We start from the raw sequence: 21557 nt of genomic DNA, 5'->3' as shown, positions 1-21557 counted from the left end.
GCACAAGAAGCTTTTGAGCAGAGTGCTTAGTGTGTTTGTAAGGCCACAGGATCCTAGTTAACCTGCCATTGATCAGGGCCTGCAAGGTGGTTTGGGGCATTTTGTTGCTGTGTGCTGCGTGAGGAGTGAATTCTGTCTGAAAGAGTTGTGCTCTTTTACAGAGCGTACAGTTTCTGAAGCATGTGTAAGAAGCAGTGAGGGAGGAAGGTGCCACAGCCTGATGATTTTCACACTCTTGGGTTTAACAGCACCATCTTTCTAAAATGAGCAATCTAAAGTTTGTTATAGATTTAAGGTGAAGGCTAATATTCGTGAAGGTTGAATTTATTCCAGAGATGAACTCTGCTGGCCCTTAATCAGGTAATTTGAAAATGCATTACACCTGTTTAATCCTCTAATCTTCTGAGTTTTTCTCTTGAATGTGTTCCTGATGTACAGAACATTTCTTTAAGAGCTGTGAGCTGTGTATTTCCATTCCAGAATGATCTTTTGCCCTTCAGCATTTCTGAAGATATTCAAGATCTTTTTCCTGAATTCCTTATGAAGCATTTGACGCTTTGTTGGTTTGGTTTCTTAAACAGTCACTAAGGGAAGTCTTTGGTGTAAGGACCTTGAGAAAGGAAAGAATTCTGAAGTAATGGGCTGCTCTTTGTGCCTATGATTTACTATTATTTCTTACTTATTTTTCCTCAGGGATATCAAGGAATCACAGGATCACCTGGTATTCCAGGATCTCCAGGAATACAAGTATGTGATCTTTTCATACACATTTTAAAGATATTGTTTCTAGTGAGCCAAAGAAAAACATTAACAGAATTTTACTTTTTGGTTAATTCAGGGAACTCGAGGACTACCGGGTTACAAAGGAGAACCAGGGAGAGATGGTGACAAGGTAAAATACAAAATGTGACCAGTATTTTTGGTCACTCAGAGGAGACCAAAGATGCTACCTACAGTGGTCCCCACTTAATAATGCTCACCTTGATGAATTCCAGGATCGCTGGGGTTGGGAACTTGCCAATGGCCACTGACCAATAAAGCTCACAGGAAGTTTTTATTGCTAGATGAATGATCGTCAGATTGCACAGACATTGCCACTGCCCTGAGGCCATGTCCTCTCCCTGTGGTTAAACTCCCTGGGGTGTTTTACTGTGATTGTCCCCATAGCCAGATACTCATGTGTCCATCTCTACAATACATATCTATGTGACAGGTGGCCTTAGGGCTTAGAATGGGTGCAGACGGCATTTGCTTTACTGGCTCTCCTTTGTAGGAGTCTGAGATTTGTCAAGTTTCCTCTTGAAGTGCATGTTTTTTTTATTATATTATGTGTCATAGCTCCCACCCCCAGGGATCCAAACAAGATCAGCCAACCCTGGTAACTAGTCCACATCCAAGATACCTATTGATATATGCTAAGATCCCCATGTTGATTTATTAGGTTATTTGATAGAGCATAATTTTACTTCCAAATTCTTTGAAGGCATTTTGCTGTTTGCCTCTGGTAAAAAACCTATAGTACTTTTCTAACTGTAATCCTTGAAAAATTAATGTTTAAAATTAATACACATGGCAGTCACATCTAAGAAATATTGATCTAGACTACTTATATTTGCTTTATGTTTTTATGGGTATACATATTGGTTTCAGAAAATTGTAGTGATTAAAAGGAGCATCTCTGGAGTCTAATGGCTCTGACACTCTAGAGCTGTTTGACCTTGGGCGAGTTACTTAATGTCTCTGAATCTTATTTTCTTCATTGACAAAATGGAAATTTTGTTATAGGTTTACTATGAAGATTAAATGAGATAATTTGTGAAAATACTTAGCACAACTGCTGACAGGCTTTTTCTTAAGTGAAAGTTTTCTTGGTGGTTCTGTTTTGTTCATCAAGTAGCATGGTTGCAGTTGGGATGTAGCCTGGGGTGGTCTAGCACATGTGATGGGCAGACATGGGTTAGAGCGGTCACTAGGACAGATGGCAGGGCTAGTTATTGGAAAATGCTGACAGGAAGAGGAGTTGCCTTATCCGTCCCTGCTCTGGGAAAGTCATAGGACGTAGTCTGACCTCCCACAACCTCAGGCTCTCATTAAGAGGAGGAGGGCACCTGTTTGAGTGGACCCTGTTCTAGGCACCTCACCTGCATTCTAGCCTATAAGAGCTTTGTTGTCTCCTCAGCATTTGCACAAATATCCTGGTTGGGGGGTGGAAGGTATGAATATATGTATGTATGGTTGTGTGAATGTATTTTATATTTCTCTTTAGCTGGGTTTTAGAGACTGTATATAAAAATGGTACTTTTATTTGTCCATTTAAAAGGAATTGGTGTAAATTTTCTTAGGGATAGACATAACCTTATTTAAAAGTATAGGAATAACAATTCTATCAGTTGCCTTTTAAACTATCTGCACAATTGTTTTGGGTTGTTTTACCATCTTTTAAATAGAAGTGTATGAATACATTCTATCAGAAAAGATAGATCCAAGTTTATGCAAATGCATATTTTCAGTTTAATAATAATTTTATTCAAAATTGATTGTTTTCTGAAATTCATCCTTTAGACATAACCTGATTTGACACTTTGTCATTGTGAGCCTAAAATCACCATGTGCTGCCAAGTTCCCTCCTCACAGTCCAGATGGCTTCAGAGGGTTCTTTATCTAGAGAAAAGTGATGTAGCAAGTTAGTTAAAGGCTCTTCCTTTGTTCTGCTATGATACGTTTCCTAGATCCCCAGAAATGGGAAAGTTAGAAAATATACTGATGAGGTGACTTGGGCTTGTGGCAGTGAAACATATTTTTCCAGGCATGACCAGCTGCCTTTGGGAGATTGTTCCACATGTTAATACTCTTCTCCATTAGGATATTTTCCCAGAACTGTTTCCATTTTCTGGGTTTCCTCTGAAGACTCCCATAATAGGAGTTTCCACTTAAAATAATTAAAATTAGATGCACTTTCTTGCTGACTTTAATGTTTGGTCTTTACATATGAGATAATAGAATGTGTATAGATAGTGTATTTTTCCTGAATTTACAAAATCAAAAGGAACACTAACTCAGCAAATGGTCTTCAATTGGCAACTCATTTTATTAAGTGCTTTCTTTAGAATTCTTTCTAACTATTCTTTCTATCTAACTATTCTTAGAATCTAAGAAATTCCTGAAACCCTTCAAAAATCATCCTTCAAAACTAAGGGAACCCAATATATCTCAACTGTGCAGAGAAATATATTTTTTTCAAACATATTAAGTAGTGTTGGTTAATTGATATGTGTTTGTGAGTTCTAGAATTGGGCCCGAAATTTTTAATGGAAAATTCAATTTTGGAGATACAAGAAGTATTAAAAATTTATTTTTGAAGCTATCCATTGTTTGTACAAACTTATCACTTGTTTTTCCAGTGCTTAAAAAATAAACTATGTTAATTACATCTAAGGTATTTTATTGAATAAATCATACATTTTGTTTGCTATCTTTGAGCAGTTAATGTTCAAATGGTCAAGACCTTACTTTCCCATTGTCCTCAGAATTTATACCAGAGTGTCATTTGATGAGTGAGACTTCACTTCCCTACTTAAATAAGTTTCTTACTCTTGTTACCTGTGCTTTTAATGTCAAAAGACCAAATAGTGTTACAGTGATTTATTTTATATAGTGATTCATAGTCACAGAACTTGAATATATACATTTTGAAATAACAGTGATAAGGGAAAAAACTAAAAGGGTTTCTAGGTGATAATACATTTACACTTAGTACGTTAGTGTTATAAGTAACATTCTTTTACTTCTTGCAGTGTTCCTGGATGCAAAAAACAAATTTAAAACATTAAAAAGCCACTTAGAAAAGTTGCCTCCTTTTTCTGCTTTATCAGAGAGCGTTATCTACCTGTGTAGCTTTCTGTTAGTACCACTTTCCAAACAGTGTGGTGTGGGGGTGGGGTGGGTGAGGGGAGGGAGGTGGGGACTATGGGTGCAGCTTAGAGCAGTTACAGGTTCAGGTTTTGAATTTTTAGACTGCTTAACCCCATGCCACTTAATCGCTTTAAACCTGGTTTTCATCATTTGAATAGTGGGAGGTCGTGTGTGTGCTTGGCCCAAGTTAAACATTCAGAAGTGGTGGTGGTGGTGGTGATGATGATGATTTGTCCAAGAAGGAGGATGATTCCCTCCTTCTTGGAACACTTTCTTTCCTTGGCTTCTGGGATACCACATGCCTTCACTACTTTCTTTTCTACAATTTAATTGTTGGCTCCTCCTCACCTCTCCACTCTCTAAATATTGGAGTGTTCTAGGGTTTAGTTCTGTGCCCTGTCCACGTTTCTGTTTGGCTTCTCCCTCTCAGTATGATCTCATCCAATTACCTGACTCTAAATCCTATCCATATATAATCACTCTGAGATTTCTCTCTATAGTCTCAATGCTATATTGAGCTCAAGATTCACATATGTAACTCCTTCATGTATGTGTGGAATGGAGCCATCTTATCTTTTGGATTATCTTTGACTCTAATCTCTTATAAATTCAGATAAGATCAAGGGTGTGATTTCCCCCAAATAGTTGTTTTATTGGAATTTTCTTGGAGGACTTGAGAGAATTTATCATGTTTTGAGAAATGGTATTTTGTACTGTCAGTAAATCATCATTAAATTCAAGGAAGAAGTCAGCTGGGATAGTCAGCTGCACTAACAAACAAACCCCAAATTCCCATGGTTTAAAACAACAAAGATTTATTGCTCATCATACCGCACATTTATCGTCAGCAGTAAGGGGTTGCCCATTTTTCTCACATGGAGACCCAGGCTAACTGAAGTTTCACCATCTAAATTATAACTAATTATGGTAGCAGATGCATGGAGAATTAAGCACTAGCTCTTAAACCACTTCTACTCATCTTTAATTAGACAGAGAAAATTGTATAGGCCACACCACCTTCTAGAGGTCAGAAAAGTGTGAATCTCCCATATGCCTGGGAGAGGAGAGAATCTGGAGATTGGTAAAGGTGGTCATATCTACCAAAAAGAAATAGAATAAATCATGAATGGATTCTGACCTCAAAGAGGATAGGGTCTAATAAGGGAAATAACATGTGCAATATAACTGTATTTCTTTTTTTCCCTTTATTTTTAAAGACACTTTAGATTAAATGTTATATAAAAAATATTGAGGATTCCCATATACCCCATCCCTATCCCCTCCCACACTTTTTCCATTAACAACAATTTCATTAGTGTGGAACGTTTGTTCAATTGATAAACACATATTGAAGCATTGCTACTAACCATGGTCTAAATTTATGTTATGGTTTATACTTTGCACAGCGCAATTTTATAGCTTTTGACAAAAATGTGTTCTGGCCTGTATCTGTATCTTTGTGATATCATGCAGTATAATTCCAATGTCCCCAAAATGCACCATGTTATACTTACATGTTACCTCTCCTTACCATCAGAACCTCTGGTGATCACTGTCTTTATACCAATGTTACATGTTCTTCCATTATTAGAATAATAATAAGTCTAGTTTGGCCTATAGTTGCATTTCCCCTTAGGTTTCTTCCTTCCTCAATCTCGAGGATTTGGGGATAGTAATGTCCACTCTGCTTCCAGTTGAGAGGTGGCTTAGATCCCATGGGGCAGATGGATGGAGGTGTCTTGCTTGCAGTTGTAGATACTCTCTTTTTTGGGATGGGCATTGTCCATCATCATCCTTTTGTTAGTTTTCCTGGGTGAGTCTGATGAATTGTAAAGTAGGTTTTGGCTGCAACTCTGCTGAGATTCAGGGCTCAACTGGCATAGGAACAGCCAGAAAATTTAAGTCTCTGGGACATATATTTAATGGGTATAGTGCTAATTATTGGGGAAATAGGCTATCCTACATTCCAAGGTAAGTCCCACTGATGGGGTGCCAATTTCCCGGGGTTGTCTGCCCTGCCTATCATGTCTAGGTGTCTCTAGAGCATTCAGGAGTACCTTTGCTTGAAGCCATGCTTACTGAAGCAGTCACTGAGATCCTCTTGAGAAGTGCATAGGCCTAAGCTCTGTAATGACCTCCTGCCTCATATGGAAATCTCTTAGTCATAAAATCTCATTTGTATTTAATATTTCCCCCTTTTAATCTAGGTATTTTTCCAAATGCATTGCTAGTTGGTGCTTGGTAATAATCCATCAGTGCCAGGGAAGCTTATCCCCAGGAGTCATGTCCCATACTGGGGTGGGGAAGGTAGTGAGTTTATATGCAGAGTTTGGCTTAGAGAAAAGCCACATTTGAGCAACAAGGAGGTAACTCTTAGGCAATGTATATTACTAGGTAAATTTCAATTTCACAAGAACAAGTTTTGTAAGTATAACCATCAATATCAAGGGTTATATATGGTCTGTCCTCCTTTACTAGGCACTGCCCATGTACTCTAGAGATTTTTGCCACTCCATTAGAGAATGTAGCAGAACTCTGCAGGATAGGATCTCAATTTTCCATTGGTTATTGTATAGGTCTCCACCCATTGAGATGATACTCTGTGACCACAAGATCACATTCATATTCCTTAGAGGCATGTCCCAGGTGCATCCCTCTCCTCACATCCCGCCCCTCACATCCCCCCATCACTGACACCCTATACAGCAATCCTTCCCTGCCACAATTGCAACCCTTCTGCAATCCAAAACCTTCCTCAAAACAAAGCCAAAATAAAAATCCAATAAAATAAAAAAGAAATTTTTTTTACATTGTGCCTTTCATCACTGTAAGATCCATTGTATTTTATTTTTTATTTTATTGACAATTCTGTATTTCCTCTAGTGCCTTACTTTTCTTTTTTTTTTTTTCACTTCATGTTCCAAGAAGTTTTAGGTTACACAAAAGTCACAGAGAAAATATAGGGGACTCCCATTCCTTCCTCCTTCCCACATCCTCCATTACCAATAACATCCTACATGTGTATGGTACATTTATTACACTTAATAAACAAATATTGAAGCATAACTACTAACCGTGGTCAGTCATTTATATAATGGGGTTTACATTTTGCACTGTACATTTTTTTAGACTCAAACAACCAATGCCCTGTACCAGTGAACTTCCCCTGCCATATTTGTCAAAAGAACATCTCCACCATTATAGTTTCAACCACAGACATACAAGTTTCCAGAGTTCACCTGTTCCTTCCTCCATCCCTCCAAGTTCAGTAGATAGTCTAACCCAAACCCCCAACTCTGCTTACCCTCATATTCTAGGACCATAGATCCCACTTTCATCCCTGCACCACCATCATGCCTATCTACTGCCAGACCACCCCCTTCCACCTTATCAAGGGTTTGTCCTATTGAGCATCAGCTCATCAGACTCTACTCCCTTTCTATCTCCTAATAACCTAGCTTTCAGACTCTAGCTCTGTGAGCATGGCTCAGTATGCTCAGGTCATATCAGTGAGGTCATGCAATATTTGTCCTTTAGTGACTGACTGACGTCACTCAACATAAGGTCTTCGAAGTTCATCCATGTTGTCAGATGTGTCAAAACTTCATTCCTTCTTACAGCTGAGTAATATTCTATTGTATGTATATACCACATTTTACTTATCCATTCATCTGTTGATGGGCACTTGGGTTGCTTCTAACTTTTGGCAATAGTGAATAATACTGCTTTGAACGTTGATGTCCATATATCTGTTCGTGACCCTGCTTTTAATTCTTCTGAGTATATCCCCAGCAGTGTGATTGCTGGGTCATATGGCAGTTCTATAGTTAGCTTCCTGAGGAACCACCATATCTCCTCAATAGCTGCACCATTCTACATTTCCACCAGTGTGGATGAGGGCTCCCTTTCCTCCACATCCTCTCTAACACTTGTAGTTCGCTCTTTTTTTAAATAGTCACCAGTCTAAAAGGTGTAAAATTATATCTCCTTGTAGTTTTTTTTCATTTTTTTAAAGATACATCAACTGCACAAAATGTTACATTAAAAAAATATGAGGTTCCCATATGTTTCAGTCCCCACATCCCCCACTTCTCCCACATCGACAACTTCTTTCATTACTGTGGTACATTCATTGCATTTGATGAGTACATTTTGGAGCATTGCTATACAGCATAGATTATAGTTTATGTTGTAGTTTACATTCTCTCCTAGTCCATTCAGTGGGTTATGGCAGGATATATAATGTCCTGCATCTGTCCCTGCAGTATCATTGAGGACAACTCCAAGTCCTGAAACCAAAAATGCCCCAATATCACACACCTCTTTTTCCCTCTCCCTGCCTTCAGCAACTCCCGTGGCCACTGTCTCCACATCAATGATATAATTTCTTCCATTGGTAGAGTCACAATAATTCTATAGAATACCCAGTAAATCCTCTCTAATCCATAGTTTTTCCTTGCAGTTTTGATTTGCATTTCCCTAATAGCTAGTGATATTGAGTACCTTTTCATTGCTTTTTAGCCATTTGTATATCCTCTTTGGGAATATGTCTATTCAAGTTTCTTGCCCATTTTTTAAATGGGTTGTGTCTTTTTATTTTCAAGACGTAGGATTTCTTTATATAACTGGATATTATGCCCTTATCAGATAAGTGATTCCCAAATATTTTCTCCCAATGAGTAGACTGACTTTTCACTTTTTTGAGAAATTCCTCTGAAGCACAAAAATTTTTAATTTTGAAGCGGAATCTATTTCTTTCATTTTTGCACATTGGGTGTAAAGTATATGAAGCTATTTCCTACTACAGGGTATTGTAGATGCTTGCCTACATTATCTTCTAGGAATTTTATGGTTTTGGCTATTATATATAGGTCTTTTATTCACCTTGAGTTAATTTTTGTATAGGGGGTCAGATGTTGATCCACTCTCATTAATTTGAATGTGTATATCCAGTTCTCCCAACACCATTAGTTGAAGAGGGTATTTTGTCCTAGTTGAGTTGGCTTGGTGGCCTTGTAGAATATCAGTTGACTGCATATGCAAGGGTCTATATCAGAACTCTCAATTTGATTCCATTGGCCAATATCTTATCCTTCTGCCAATATCAGGCAATTTTGACCACTGTAGCTCTGAGTATGCTTTAAAGCCAGGTAGTGTGATGCCTTCAATTTTGTTTTTCTTTTGCAATATGCTTTGGCTATTCAGGGCCCCTTGCCTTTACAAATAAATTTTGTAATTGTTTTCCCAATTCAGTAAAAAATAATATGCAGTTGTAAATTTTATTGGGACTGTGTTAAACATGTAAATCAATTTGGGTAGGTCAGACACCTTAATGATGTTTAGTTTTGCAATCCATGAACATGGAATATTCTTCCATTTATTCAGGTCTTCTTTAATTTCCTTTAACAATGTTGTGAGGTTTTCTGAGTACAAATCCTTTACATTTTTAGTTACATTTATTCCTATTTTATTCTTTTAATTGTTATTGTAAATGGAATTTTTTTCTTGATTTCCACCTCAGATTGCTCATTATTAGTGTACAGAAATGCTACTGATTTTTGTGTGCTGATTTTATAGCCTGTCACTTAGCTGAAATTGTTTATCAACTCTAGAAGCTTAGCTGTAGTTTTTTCAGGGCTTTCTCCGAAGACTCATGCCACCTGCAATTAGTGAACTTTTTACTTCTTTTCCAGTTTGGATGTTTTTATTTCTTTTTCTTGTGTAAGTGCTTACACAAGTACTTCTAACACAGTGTTAAATAAGAGTGGTGAAAGTGGGCGTCCTTGTCTTATTCCAGATCTTAGTGGGAAAGCCTGTAGCATTTCACCAATCAGTTTGATATTAGCTGTGGATTTTCCATATATGCCCTTCCTTTATCATGTTGAGGAAGTTTCCTTCTATTCCTATCTTTTCAGTGTTTTTATCAAGAAAGAATGCTGTGTTTTGTCAAGTGCTTTTTCTGCTTCACCAGAGATGATCGTGTGATTTTTTTTCTTTTGATCTGTGGATGTGGTGTATTACATTGATTGATTTTCTTATACTGAAACATCCTTGCATACCAGGGATGAAACTCACTTGAATATGGTGTATAATTTGTTTGATGTATTGTGGAATACAATTAGCAAGTGTCTTTTTGAGGATTTTAGCATCCAGGTTCATTAGAGATTGTTCTGTAGTTTTCTTATGGCATCTTTTTTTTGTGGCTTGGTATTAGGGTGATGATGGCATCATAGAATGAATTAGGCAATGTTCCCTTCACTTCTATTTTTTGCAAGAGTTTAAGCAGGATTGGTGTTCTTTCTGGAATGATTGGTAGAAATCGTGTGTGAAGCCATCTGGTTCTGGGGTTTTCTTAGTTGGAAGATTCAATCTTGTTACTTTCGTTTGGTCTGTTGAGTTCATCGATTTCTTCTTTCATCACTGTAGGTTGCTTGTGTGTTTCTAGAAATTTGCCCATTTTATCTAAGTTATCCATCTCGTTTGCATATAATTTTTCAAAGTATCCTCTTATGATATTCTTTCTTTCTGAGGTTATATCCCATCTTTCATTTTTTGTTTTATTTATTTGCATCTTCTCTTTTTTTTCTTTGTTAGTCTAGCTATGAGAGTTTATTAATCTTCTCAAAGGACCAGCTTTTGGTTTTGTTAATTTTTTGTTTTTGTTTTTTTTTTCATTCTCAATTTCATTTAGTTCTCTCTAATCTCTATTTCCTTCTTTCTGCTTGCTTTGGGATTAGTTTCTTGTTCTTTTTCTATTTTTTTTTTTTTAAGATTTATTTTTTTATTTATTTCTCTCCTGTCTCCCCTCCCCAGTTGTCTGCTCCCTGCGTCCACCCACTCTGCACTCCTCTGTGACCACTTCCATCCCTATCAGCGGCACTGGAAATCTGTGTCTCCCCTTGTTGTGTCATCCTGTTGCATCAGCTCTCTGCGTGCATGGTGCCACTCCTGGGCAGGCTGCACCTTCTTTCACACTGGGCAGCTCCCCCCATGGGGCGTACCCCCTGTGTGTGGGGCTCCCCTATGTGGGGGACACCCCTGTGTGGCACGGCACCCCCCATATGCATCAGTACCATGCATGGGCCAGCTCCACACGGGTCAAGGAGACACGGGGTTTGAACCGAGACCTCCCACGTGGTAGGCGGATGCCCCATCCATTGGGCCAAGTCTGCCTCCTTATTTCTTTTTAATGTAACCTTTTAGGGCTATACATTTCCCTCACAGCATGACTTTTGCTGCATCCCATAGGTTTTGGTATATTGTGTTCTCATTTTCATTCATTTCAAGGTAATTTCTGATTTCTCTTACAATTTCCTCTTTGGTCTACTGATTTTTCTAAGAGTGTGTTGTTTAACTTCCATATCTTTGTGTCTGCTCTGGTTCTCTGTCCCTTATTAATTTCTAGCTTCATTCCATTGTGGTCAAAGAAATTACTGTGTATAATTTTGATCTTTCTAAATTTTGAGACTTGTTATGTGACCTAGCATGTGATCTCTCCTGGAGAATGATTCATGCACTCTCAGGAAGAATGTTTATCCTGCTGTATTTGGGTATAATGTTCTATATATGTCTATTAGGTCTAGATCCTCTAATGTATTACTTAAGGTCTGTGTTTCTTTATTGACCCTCTGTTGAGGTGTTCTGTCTAATGGTGATAATGGTATGTTAAAGTCCCCCACAATGATTTTAGAGACATGTATATCTCTCCTTTCCATGCTTTCTGGAGGAAGACTGTAGCCTGCTGCTCCCTACTGCTCCATCTTGAATCTCCTTAATGTCTGTTAACAGTATTTGAATATAGTTGCTGTTAAATGTCTAACAGAGTAACATAAACTTCTCTAGGATTTTAGAGGAAAGTTCAACATTGTGGAAGGATTCATGGAAACCTTGAATAGCATGGGCCTCAAATATAGGAGGTAAACTGTAATATAAGAGTAATCATAACTGCATAATACAAGGGCTTGACTTATCCAACTTAAGAAATCTCTAGCTTTGGGATGCCCAGGTTTATATCATCATTTCCACCCGCACCCCCCCATCCCCCAGCACTACCTATAAATGGACATATTTGTATATAGTTCTTAGTAAATGTTTCTGAGTATATTCTCAGTAAAAATTTCCAATAGTGTATTAAGTGGTTACATTCTATTTAAACCGATAGAAATTGCCAGTTTACCTTCAGAAAGTTTGTACTCACCCAAATGTCGGAAAATGTCTTTCCTCACACTCTTATCAGCACTGGGTTTCGTTAAACTTTCTGTTTTTCACCAGTACGAGTAAAAAATATTACTTGTTTTATTTCTATTTCTTTATTTCGTAGTGAACTTAAGTACTTGTCACATGATTTATGGGGCTTTTGTTCCTTTTGTAATTTTTAAATTGTTCTTGTCCTTTTCTACTGAACTGTTCATCTTTTCAAAAATTGATGTTTGTACACATTTTGTAAATTATGTAGAATAGTTTACTAGTTTTTGTTACATGTTTTGACTTATTTTTTGGAATATGTAGATATCTTCATTTTTTTCCCATTTGTGACCTATATGGAAAGTTTCCACATTCTAACATTTAAGACAATTATTCATGATTTTATTTTTTAGAAATTTTTATTTTTAACCTTTTAAATTTAAATTTTTAGTGTACAGTCACTAAAATTGTTAGCCAATTGGCATAATGGTATTTATAGAATATCATTTTTTTCTCCATTTACTTGACAAACCATCTTTCTGTTTTGTTTTGTTTTGGCTTCCTTTTTTATTAGTAATTTTTTTTTGCTTTTAGACAGGTTATATATTTATACAGAAATATCATGTATAAATACATAAAATACAGAGTTCCTGTATACCGCCTTATCGTTAAGACATTATATCAGTGAGTTACATTTGTTATAATTCATGAAAGAACATATGCTATTAACCATAGTCCATCATTTACAATAGGGTTCATTGTGTTATCTGAAAAACCATCTTTTTTCATTACGTTTTCACTTTTATTTGGGTCTGGTGTTTTTGGGTTTCCCTTCTATTCCATTGGTTGATCTAATCTCTTCTCTGCTGCCATATTTTTAATTATTTTTGCTTCATAATATAATTTAATATTAGCAGCATGAGCTCTTATCATAATCATATTATAATCATATTGGCAAATATTTGGTAGTACAACTCTCAAAAGCATTCATATATATACATATATTTGTAATTTTGTATTTTTGGTTTTTGATTCCACCAATAGCAGCATAGATTATCCTGTTTTAGTCTTACCTCCCTGTCTACAATTAATAATAGGTTATTTGAATTGACAAGGCATCTACTACATCTTTTATTTCTTTTTCCTGAGCTATTTTATTCAGTTTGAAGGGATTTATTGGACCCACCTTAATTGATTCAGAGATCTTAAAGATAGTATTTATGGCCACATCCTTGATTTGGTCCTTGCTGAGTTTTAGATGGCCTTTTTTATTTATGTTTAAAAAATTTTTAAATACAGGTCTTTTCCAGTTTCATTATTTAACTGTTAGTGATGACAAAAACATTACATCTACCAATCCTAAAGGCCCCAATAGTTTTAGACTGTTTTTGTCTATTCCTTTTAATTACTATTAATATTTGCAAACTGGAGCCTGTATCTTCAATCATTATAGTACTTTGTCAAATACAGTTAGTTGCAGGCAATTCATACCACCAACATTCTGTTTCCTTCTTTACCTCTAGCTATAAGTTCATTTGATGCATTATTTGCCTTTATAAGTTGTGATGGTTTGAGGATATGTATCCTGGGAAAAACATGTTCTTAAACTTAATCCATTCCTGTAGGTGTGAATCCATTATTAATAGGACCTTTTGATAGGGTTACTAAGGTTTGGCCCACCTGAATCAGGATGAGTCTTAATCCTGTTACTGAAGGCCCTAGAGGAAAGGACATACAAAGAGAAAAGCCAGAAAGAGGGGAGTGGATGTCGCTCAGGGGTTGAGTGCCTGCTTCCCATGTATGAGGTTCTGGGTCCCATCCTTGGTATCTCCTAAAATTAAAAAAAAAAAAAATGCCAAAGGGAAAAGTCAAAAGCTGAAAGTCAACAGAAATTTGAGGAGAAGCAAGAAGCCAGGAGAGGCCATCATGTTCATTGCCATGTGAAGAAAAGTCAAGGACCAAGCATCACTGACAGATGACCCCAGAATGCCAAGTCTTGGCGGTGAAAGCATCGCCTTGATGACACCTTGACTTTGGACTTTTCCTAGCCTCAAAACCACTCAATAATTTCCTGTTGTTTAAGCTAACCCTGTACATGGTATTTACTTTAGGAAACTGAACCAGTTTTTGGTACTGAAAAGTGGAGTGCTGCAATTGCCAATACCTAAAATTTGGAATTGGGTAATGGGTAGAGGCTGGAAGAATTGTGAGGGCTCAAAAAATGAATGAGAGAATACATAATTCATCACAAACAAAATGTTGGTATGAATATGGACATTAAAAATTCCAGCAAAGGCTTAGAAAGTAATGGTGAAAGTTATTGGAAACTGGAGGAAAGGTGATCCTTATTTTAAAGTAGCATAGAACTTGATAAAATTGAATTGTTATATCAGGTGGAAGGCAGAACTTGAAAGTGATGAACTTGGATAGATAGCTGAGATTTCCAAGGTAAGCATATTAGTCAGTCAGAAGGATGCTGATGAAAAGTACCAGAAACATGTTGGCTTTTATAAAGGGTATTTTTTTTTGGGGGGGGGGGGGGGTAAAAGGTTACAGTTATAAGGCCCCAAAGAATCCAACTCTAGATACCATAAGAGATACTTTCTCACCAAAGTCAGGTGCCACATGCTGAAGCAAGATGGTGGGTGATCTCTGCTTACTCTTTCCTTCCTTCTTCCTCTTAAGGCTCCATGTGCCCAGCTTCTTCCAATCTCAGGTGTAGTCTGGCACAGGACTTGTTTCTTTCTGGGCCTTCTGAGCTGCTCAGCTATAAACTATCAGGCAAATGGCTTAGCTCTCTTCCTTGGGCTTTTTCTGTTTGAGCCTTCTCCTTTCTGTCACATGGCAGAACCAAAATGACCAAGTTCTCTCCTCTTCTGTGTTGGTGGAGCTCTCTATCTTCCCATGTGTCTTCTTGAGTGAGTGTCTATTTATATCAGCCTACCAAGGGGGTAGGGACTCAATGAAAGTCATGCCCTACTGATGTGGTCGAATCAAAAGTCCTAATTGATTTAATCAAGTAAACTTAAAATCTTTGAATTTAATACAACCAAAGGGTGTCATACCCAGAGGAACAGACCAGTTTACAAACATAATCTTTTTTTGTGGGGGGGATTCATAAATCATCTCAACCTGCTACTCTAAGTATGGTACATACAGCCTAATTTTTCCTTGCAGCTTACGGTAAAGTGACAGAGGAAAGGGATAAGCTGACTCTTATATGCATAAGAAATCAGAAATTGTTTAGAAAATTCTGAGCCTATCTAAATAGTATCCTCTGAGACTGGGGCCAGAAGTGTCTCCCACCCCTCCCTGAACTTCTGGAAAGGAAGTCCCCAGAAAATAGGGCTCCATGTGAGGGTTCAGCTGAACATGGATCCAGTTATCCATTTCAGTGCAAGTCAGGATTAGAAATACAGTTACACAGGAAGGATCTGTGGAAGCTTCTGGTGTCTGAAGGATTGGAATCCTGTGAACTGCATGCAAAACCAACAGAGTTTTTGTGAAATGTGCATGAGCAGAACTACTGCCAGCTTGGACTGAAAGAGACAGAGAAGAGATAATGTGAATGAAGAATGTCTTCAAGGGCAGAGCCGAAGTCTTGACCAAAGAGATCTCCTTGGGCCAAGGGATAGGGCCTACCCAGGTGTGTGGAACAGTTAAGATTCCTCCTACGTTTGGAAGGGAAGGACCATCTGGTCTCATTCTGGAGGGGTGGACTGTGCACCCTGTTGTTCGGGGAGAGTGCTGCCATCCTAATGCATGAAGATGGTGGGGCTTGTGCCTCAGTATTCACAGAGAACACATCTGCTACCCTGGTTCTGAGAGACAGTGGTGCTTTCCTGTTTAAGCACTTGGAATGGGTGCAGATGCTGCTCCATCCGTCCTGGAGGACAAAACAGCCATCCACAGATGACTCTCAGACCTTGAAATCTAATTAAATTTGTCATTGTCATTCCAGGTTTTGAAATTGTTTGGGACCTGTGACCCATTTTCCTTTCGTTTTCTCCATTCTAGATGGGAATGCCCCTCCAGTGTATGCTGGAAAAATATAACTTATTTTCTAGGTTTCACAGCTCCATAGATAGAGGGGAATTATGTGCCAGGGCAGACCATATCCTTAACTGATTTTGATGAGACTTTGTATATAGCATTGTTATTGAAATAACCAAAGTCTTTGGGAAGTTGTGATAGAATTAATACATTTTGCATGTGGAAAGAACATGTCCTTTGGGGGTCCAAAATGTGGACTGTGGTGGCTTGGAGCTACGTTCCCCAGACACGTTCTTAAACTTAATCCATTCCTGTGGGTGTGAACCCATTGTAAATAGGACCTTTTGATGAGGCTACATCAATTAAGGTATGGCCCAACTGACTCAGGATGGGTCTTAATCCTATTGTTATACTACAGGCCTTAGAAGGAAGGCCACAGAGAGGATACATAAGCCAGAGGGTACAGCAAGAAACTTTAGTCAGCTGGATCCAGAAGAGAAGAGAGAAGCCAGGAAAGGCTGTCAGGTGCAGTGTCACATGACAAAAACGCCAAGGACCAAGGATTGCTGACAGCCAGCCCCAGAATGCCAGTGTTCAGAGAGAAAGCATCACCTTGATGAATCTTGATTTGGGGCTTTTTCTAGCCTCAAAACCATGAGCCGATAAATTCCTGTTGTTTAGCCAATCCATTGCATGGTATTAATATTTACTTTAGCAGGCAGGAAACTGAAACAAGTTGTTACAAGCAAAATTTTTATTATTTCCCCATTTCGTCACATGAATCACCATCTTTCCATCCTCCAACATTTTTTTCTTCACTGCTCACTACTAACCCCAAAGTCAAAGCCGTATCTATGTTTCAATATTGTTTCAGCTGCCTCCTATTTCTAGCATACCAATTTTCTGCATCAATTAGCCTACACTAAACTTTATTGTAGTAACAGATGACCCAATGGCTCAGTGGGCAATAATTTGTCTTTCCTGTTACCTGCCCATTGTGGGCAGGTTTTGGCTCAAGTCCACCTCTTTTTTGGTATCCATTGCTTTTAAACCTGGGAAATAACTTGACTGAGTGCAGTGTGCTTGGGTCATTCTTTCTTGTGTTCTGATTTTGTAACTATTGTATCTGTGTTTCCCAACAATTTTGCTAAGTTTCTTTTCTTTTGCACACCACCTCCCCTCCTCCCCGCCAAGTTGCTGTATGTTAACATGGATGCCATGCTTTTAGAAATATACTTTAAAATCTTGCTTATTTTTGTAGTGGTAGCTTTGTCCAGATCTTGTGTTTTATTCTAAGGTGGGTGAATGCTGCTGGTGTCCTTCCTACTTTATCTAAGATTGGTCATCATTTCCAATTAATTGAAGTTGTGTCTTCTATATCCCATAGCCAGAGAAAAGAACGCTTAGCTGGGACTTGATTCTGCTTTAATAGGGACTCCTGGTTTGCCCCTGTTTTCTGTAGTTTTAACTACTCATTGCCCAGCTAAACTACCTCTTATAAGAGTATATTCTAGTATAGCTGGATGAGTACATTACCGTATTTTCCTGTAGTCAGCCAGAATGGGTGAGAATGTAAATGGCTCAAAATAATACAGAGCAAGTCATGAGTGTTGGGGTCCCACACAACAGGTCACACGAACCATGCCCAGGGGTTAAAGGCCTCGCACTGGAAAGTAGCCATGGGGACAATGGACAGAGTTTATATTCATTTTGCATCTTCCTTTTCTTGTATCTTTCCTGCTCTCTCATCAGTGAAATATTTTGACCACCTTCCTCATAGCTGTTTGCACTGGATATTACTTCTGAAGTATCAATATGCTTCCAGATGAAGATGAAAGGTTGGACACACACATTTACTTTCTTTCTCTTCTGGATCCCCATTAAAACAATAAATAAGGGAAAATGACAACAATAGCAATACAATCGACTGTGAAAAGAGAATGAAAGAGGACATGACAGCTTCAAATTTTTGTAAACTGAAATGCAGACAAAGAAGTTGAAATCTAAAATGAGAAGTGATGTGTTTCATGTGAAAGAACCCTCCTTCAAACATACACACATACACATGACAAAAGCTTAGAAAATGGTAATATCAAGTATTTCTAAAAGTAGAGGTAATGGCAGGGCTAAAAGTGGAAGCATGGTTCAACATCCATTTAAGAAAGATTAGATCCTGGTATCCCATTCGCCAGTCTGTAAAGCCAGGTCTACCTTTTTTTATCCTGGCAGAAACATGAAAGTTTATTCTCTAGAAAAGATAAAACTGAAGGTCTGTAGTTTGGGAGGAAAAGTTAGATTTGTACTAAGACAATAGGATTTAGAGAATGCTAATCCATGTTGATACTTTCTATCACTCTCTCTCCACCCCCAAAATGCTGTAGTCATTTCTATTCTCTGTAGGAAGGAGATTAGACAATCCTTTTGTGGGGAATCCACTAATATACAGACTTATGCAATGAAATGGCCCTAACAGACCATCTTACCATAGATCTCAGAGTCAGTCAGCTCTATCACTGAGAGCTTCTCATCAGTTTAAATATGAGTTGACTATCAATCACAGCTCAGGAAAGTTAAAAGAGCAGCGAATGAAAAATCTTAGAAGAAACTGAGACAAGGTATAGGAGAAAGACTTGAAATAAACTTGTTCTTAACATCCTCAAAGAGACAGTAACCCTTCTAGTTCCTGCTCTAGCTGTGCTTCTCCATGTGGAGTAAGGGGTCTGAAAGGCTAATTGCAAGGGCACCAGCAGCCCATGCCCTCCTGGTAGACCACATTCCATATCCTGGGTCCTGGTGATTCCTGCATAAATTGTCCCAATGCCATTTCCAGTGTCTGCAGGCCTCTTTCTGGCTTTTGTCCTCTTGAAGACCTTCTAATGAAATGGTGTGTCTATCCCTATGCCTAGACATGGTTGGGGAAAGGCTGTTTATGTAGATGTGGATGGAGTTGGGGTGTGATAGCCACATGAATGGGCTAGAGATCTCTTTAGATGAAAGAGTCAGCTAATGTCTAGCATAATGGGTGGTCATAGACCACAGTGCATATCATTCTTGAAATTTCATGACACTGCAGACAAAAGTAAGATCCTGCAAGCTTTCTGAGAGGTAATCATCCTCTTCCAAAAAATTTAGGCAACATACAAATCATCAGAAATTCAGATACCTTACTAGTGACACTGTGACCCCATAAGAGAGTGGAGCAGAGCCTTCAAACGTTTGAAGGAAAGAAAATATCTAACTACAACTCTATACAGGAACTATCAATTACATGAGTGAAAAGAATAAGGATATTTTCAGAGACTTAAGGTGTCAGGAAATTATCTCCCATGAATTCTTTCCCAGGTAGCTTTTGGGTGATGTACTCTCCCTAAACAGGGGAATAAAAAAAAGAACTAGGGAATGGAAAAGAAGGAAACAGAGAACCCTATATGTACAAGACATAGGAAATGACAAATGCAAACTGAAACAAATAAGAAGGCTCCAGGAGAGATTTATTTAAGAAAGTACATTTTCAGTGCATCTGAATACATCTAGAAGTGCTTTGGACAATCAGAGAGTTTGGAGTTGAATATAGCAATAAGATCATAGGAAACTAAGGAGTCAAAACAACAAACAAGGCAAATTTAAACTCTAGAAATAACAAAAATTGGGGCAGGAAAAGGCAAGCAATTGGAGTGCATTCAAGGCTCAGTTGTGAAACTTAATATCAAAGATTTCATAAATATATAAACTATCAAGTGTATTGATCTGTTTTAGGGATTTGTGCTGGTTAGAAGTAGAGGACGGGAGGAGGTATTGGGTGTTGTGAGAGGTTAACCCTCTTCTTTCACTGTGGGAGTCAGTAGATAATGCTGAAAAGTGAAAACATGGTAGGAAAGTACCCACATTATTTGGTTGTTTATATGAACCCATAGAGATATGGAAGCTTAGAGTAAAAAGAATTGCCTTTGGAGTGTTCCATAAGTTTTGTGTAACACTCTTCTAAACATTTGAATGAGTAACCTTTATAAAATAAAGATTTAAAAAAATTATATGTCACATGTAACTAGTTACTTCCTCCTCTCTCCCTAGCATAAGTTGAGTATAATTAATTGATTGTATGCCATTACCTTTTAATTTGCCTGAATAAAAGTGTGACCTGAATCTTGCCATGACAGTCATTGGTTTCTTTACAGTGTTTTCACTACTAAGACCTTGTGACTAAGGCAACAGTATCCAACTTTCCTGCAGAACTAAGTACTAAACCTTTGTCCAGTAAATAGCAAACTGTTATTTTTCTACATCTCTCTACCTACTATGAATATTTAATTAGATGGACAATTTAAAATAATTCCGTGGAGTCCTAAGGTGTGTTGAATTCAGGATTTGTCCTTATTGAGCTGGACTGGACCTGAGAAGATGACTCTGTCTCCAGAGTGTTATCAAGTAAATAATTTCAATTAATGCATGTGTCTCGCCCTTTGTTAATAGCATAACTCATTTTCAGAACAGGTGGTGGCTCACAAAAGGTGAAGTCAGCTCCAAAATAACTTCCCTTCTCTGGTCATAAATGAACAGTTTGGGATCTCAAACCTTACAGTTTGAGATAGGGTTTAAATAAAAATATACATTGAACTGTTTTAGATTCACTACCAATTGATTTTGAAGAATATAAGATGATATTGGAGAATATAAGGTGAGGTTGAAGAATAAAAGATGATACTATTGAGGCTGAAATGTCTTGTCTTTAATACATTTCAGGTTTATTTTTCAGGGTGATCGTGGACTTCCTGGTTTTTCTGGTCTTCATGGGATGCCAGGATCAAAGGTTGAAGGAATTTGTTTCTTTTAAATTTGACAATGGCTTATCTTATTTCAAATTGAAAGCACTTTTTATTTTTTAGGTATATTATAGTTAAATGCATATATGTGAATTAAGGATAAGTTTTTCAAGTAAATGATTGGGTTAAAATTAATATCTTGATCACATTAAACTTTCAAAAGTTCCCTTTAAAATTTCCAGTATAAATGTGTAATCTTATAGCATTTAAATATTGATGAGCAAGCTTTACTATATACGGATTGCCTGAACTGTAAGCTTTCAACCACAGGTACTATTATACGCATAGTATCAACTGTCCTTATTTTTTTTTATGAAGTCTGGCATATAGGACTTTTGTAAACTACCTTTTAATTATTTTATTTCTAACTTATTTTTATGCTTCCTTATTACGCTTTGATGTTTACAATCTGTGCTATTTTTTAATCTATAAGGCAATATATATCTAAAATTCAATATTTATATTTTGTTTTCTTTTAGGGTGAAAAGGGCCCCAAAGGAGATAAAGGATCACCTGGATTTTATGGCAAAAAGGAAAGTATGAATTACCAAAACAAAGTATCCATTTTGGACTTCCCTTTTAATGCAATAGAAGTAAAATACTTGAATTTCAGCCCCAGCCCAACAGTATAGCAATCAGTTTTGTTCA

General features: G+C 37.6%; 1 protein-coding gene across 1 annotated transcript in view; it reads left to right on the top strand.

The window, feature by feature from the left end:
• Nucleotides 1-21557, top strand: part of COL21A1 (collagen type XXI alpha 1 chain) — a 210619-nt gene that overhangs the window by 124891 nt on the left and 64171 nt on the right. Inside the window, exons 11-14 of the mRNA XM_058306903.2 lie at nt 694-747; nt 839-892; nt 20843-20896; nt 21389-21443. Coding sequence (XP_058162886.1) covers nt 694-747; nt 839-892; nt 20843-20896; nt 21389-21443 — 217 coding nt within the window. The remainder of the gene's footprint in view (nt 1-693; nt 748-838; nt 893-20842; nt 20897-21388; nt 21444-21557) is intronic.

The sequence above is a fragment of the Dasypus novemcinctus genome, chromosome 11, assembly GCF_030445035.2.
Source record: "Dasypus novemcinctus isolate mDasNov1 chromosome 11, mDasNov1.1.hap2, whole genome shotgun sequence".
NCBI lineage: Eukaryota > Metazoa > Chordata > Mammalia > Cingulata > Dasypodidae > Dasypus > Dasypus novemcinctus.
This window is presented reverse-complemented; position numbering and strand designations above follow the sequence as displayed.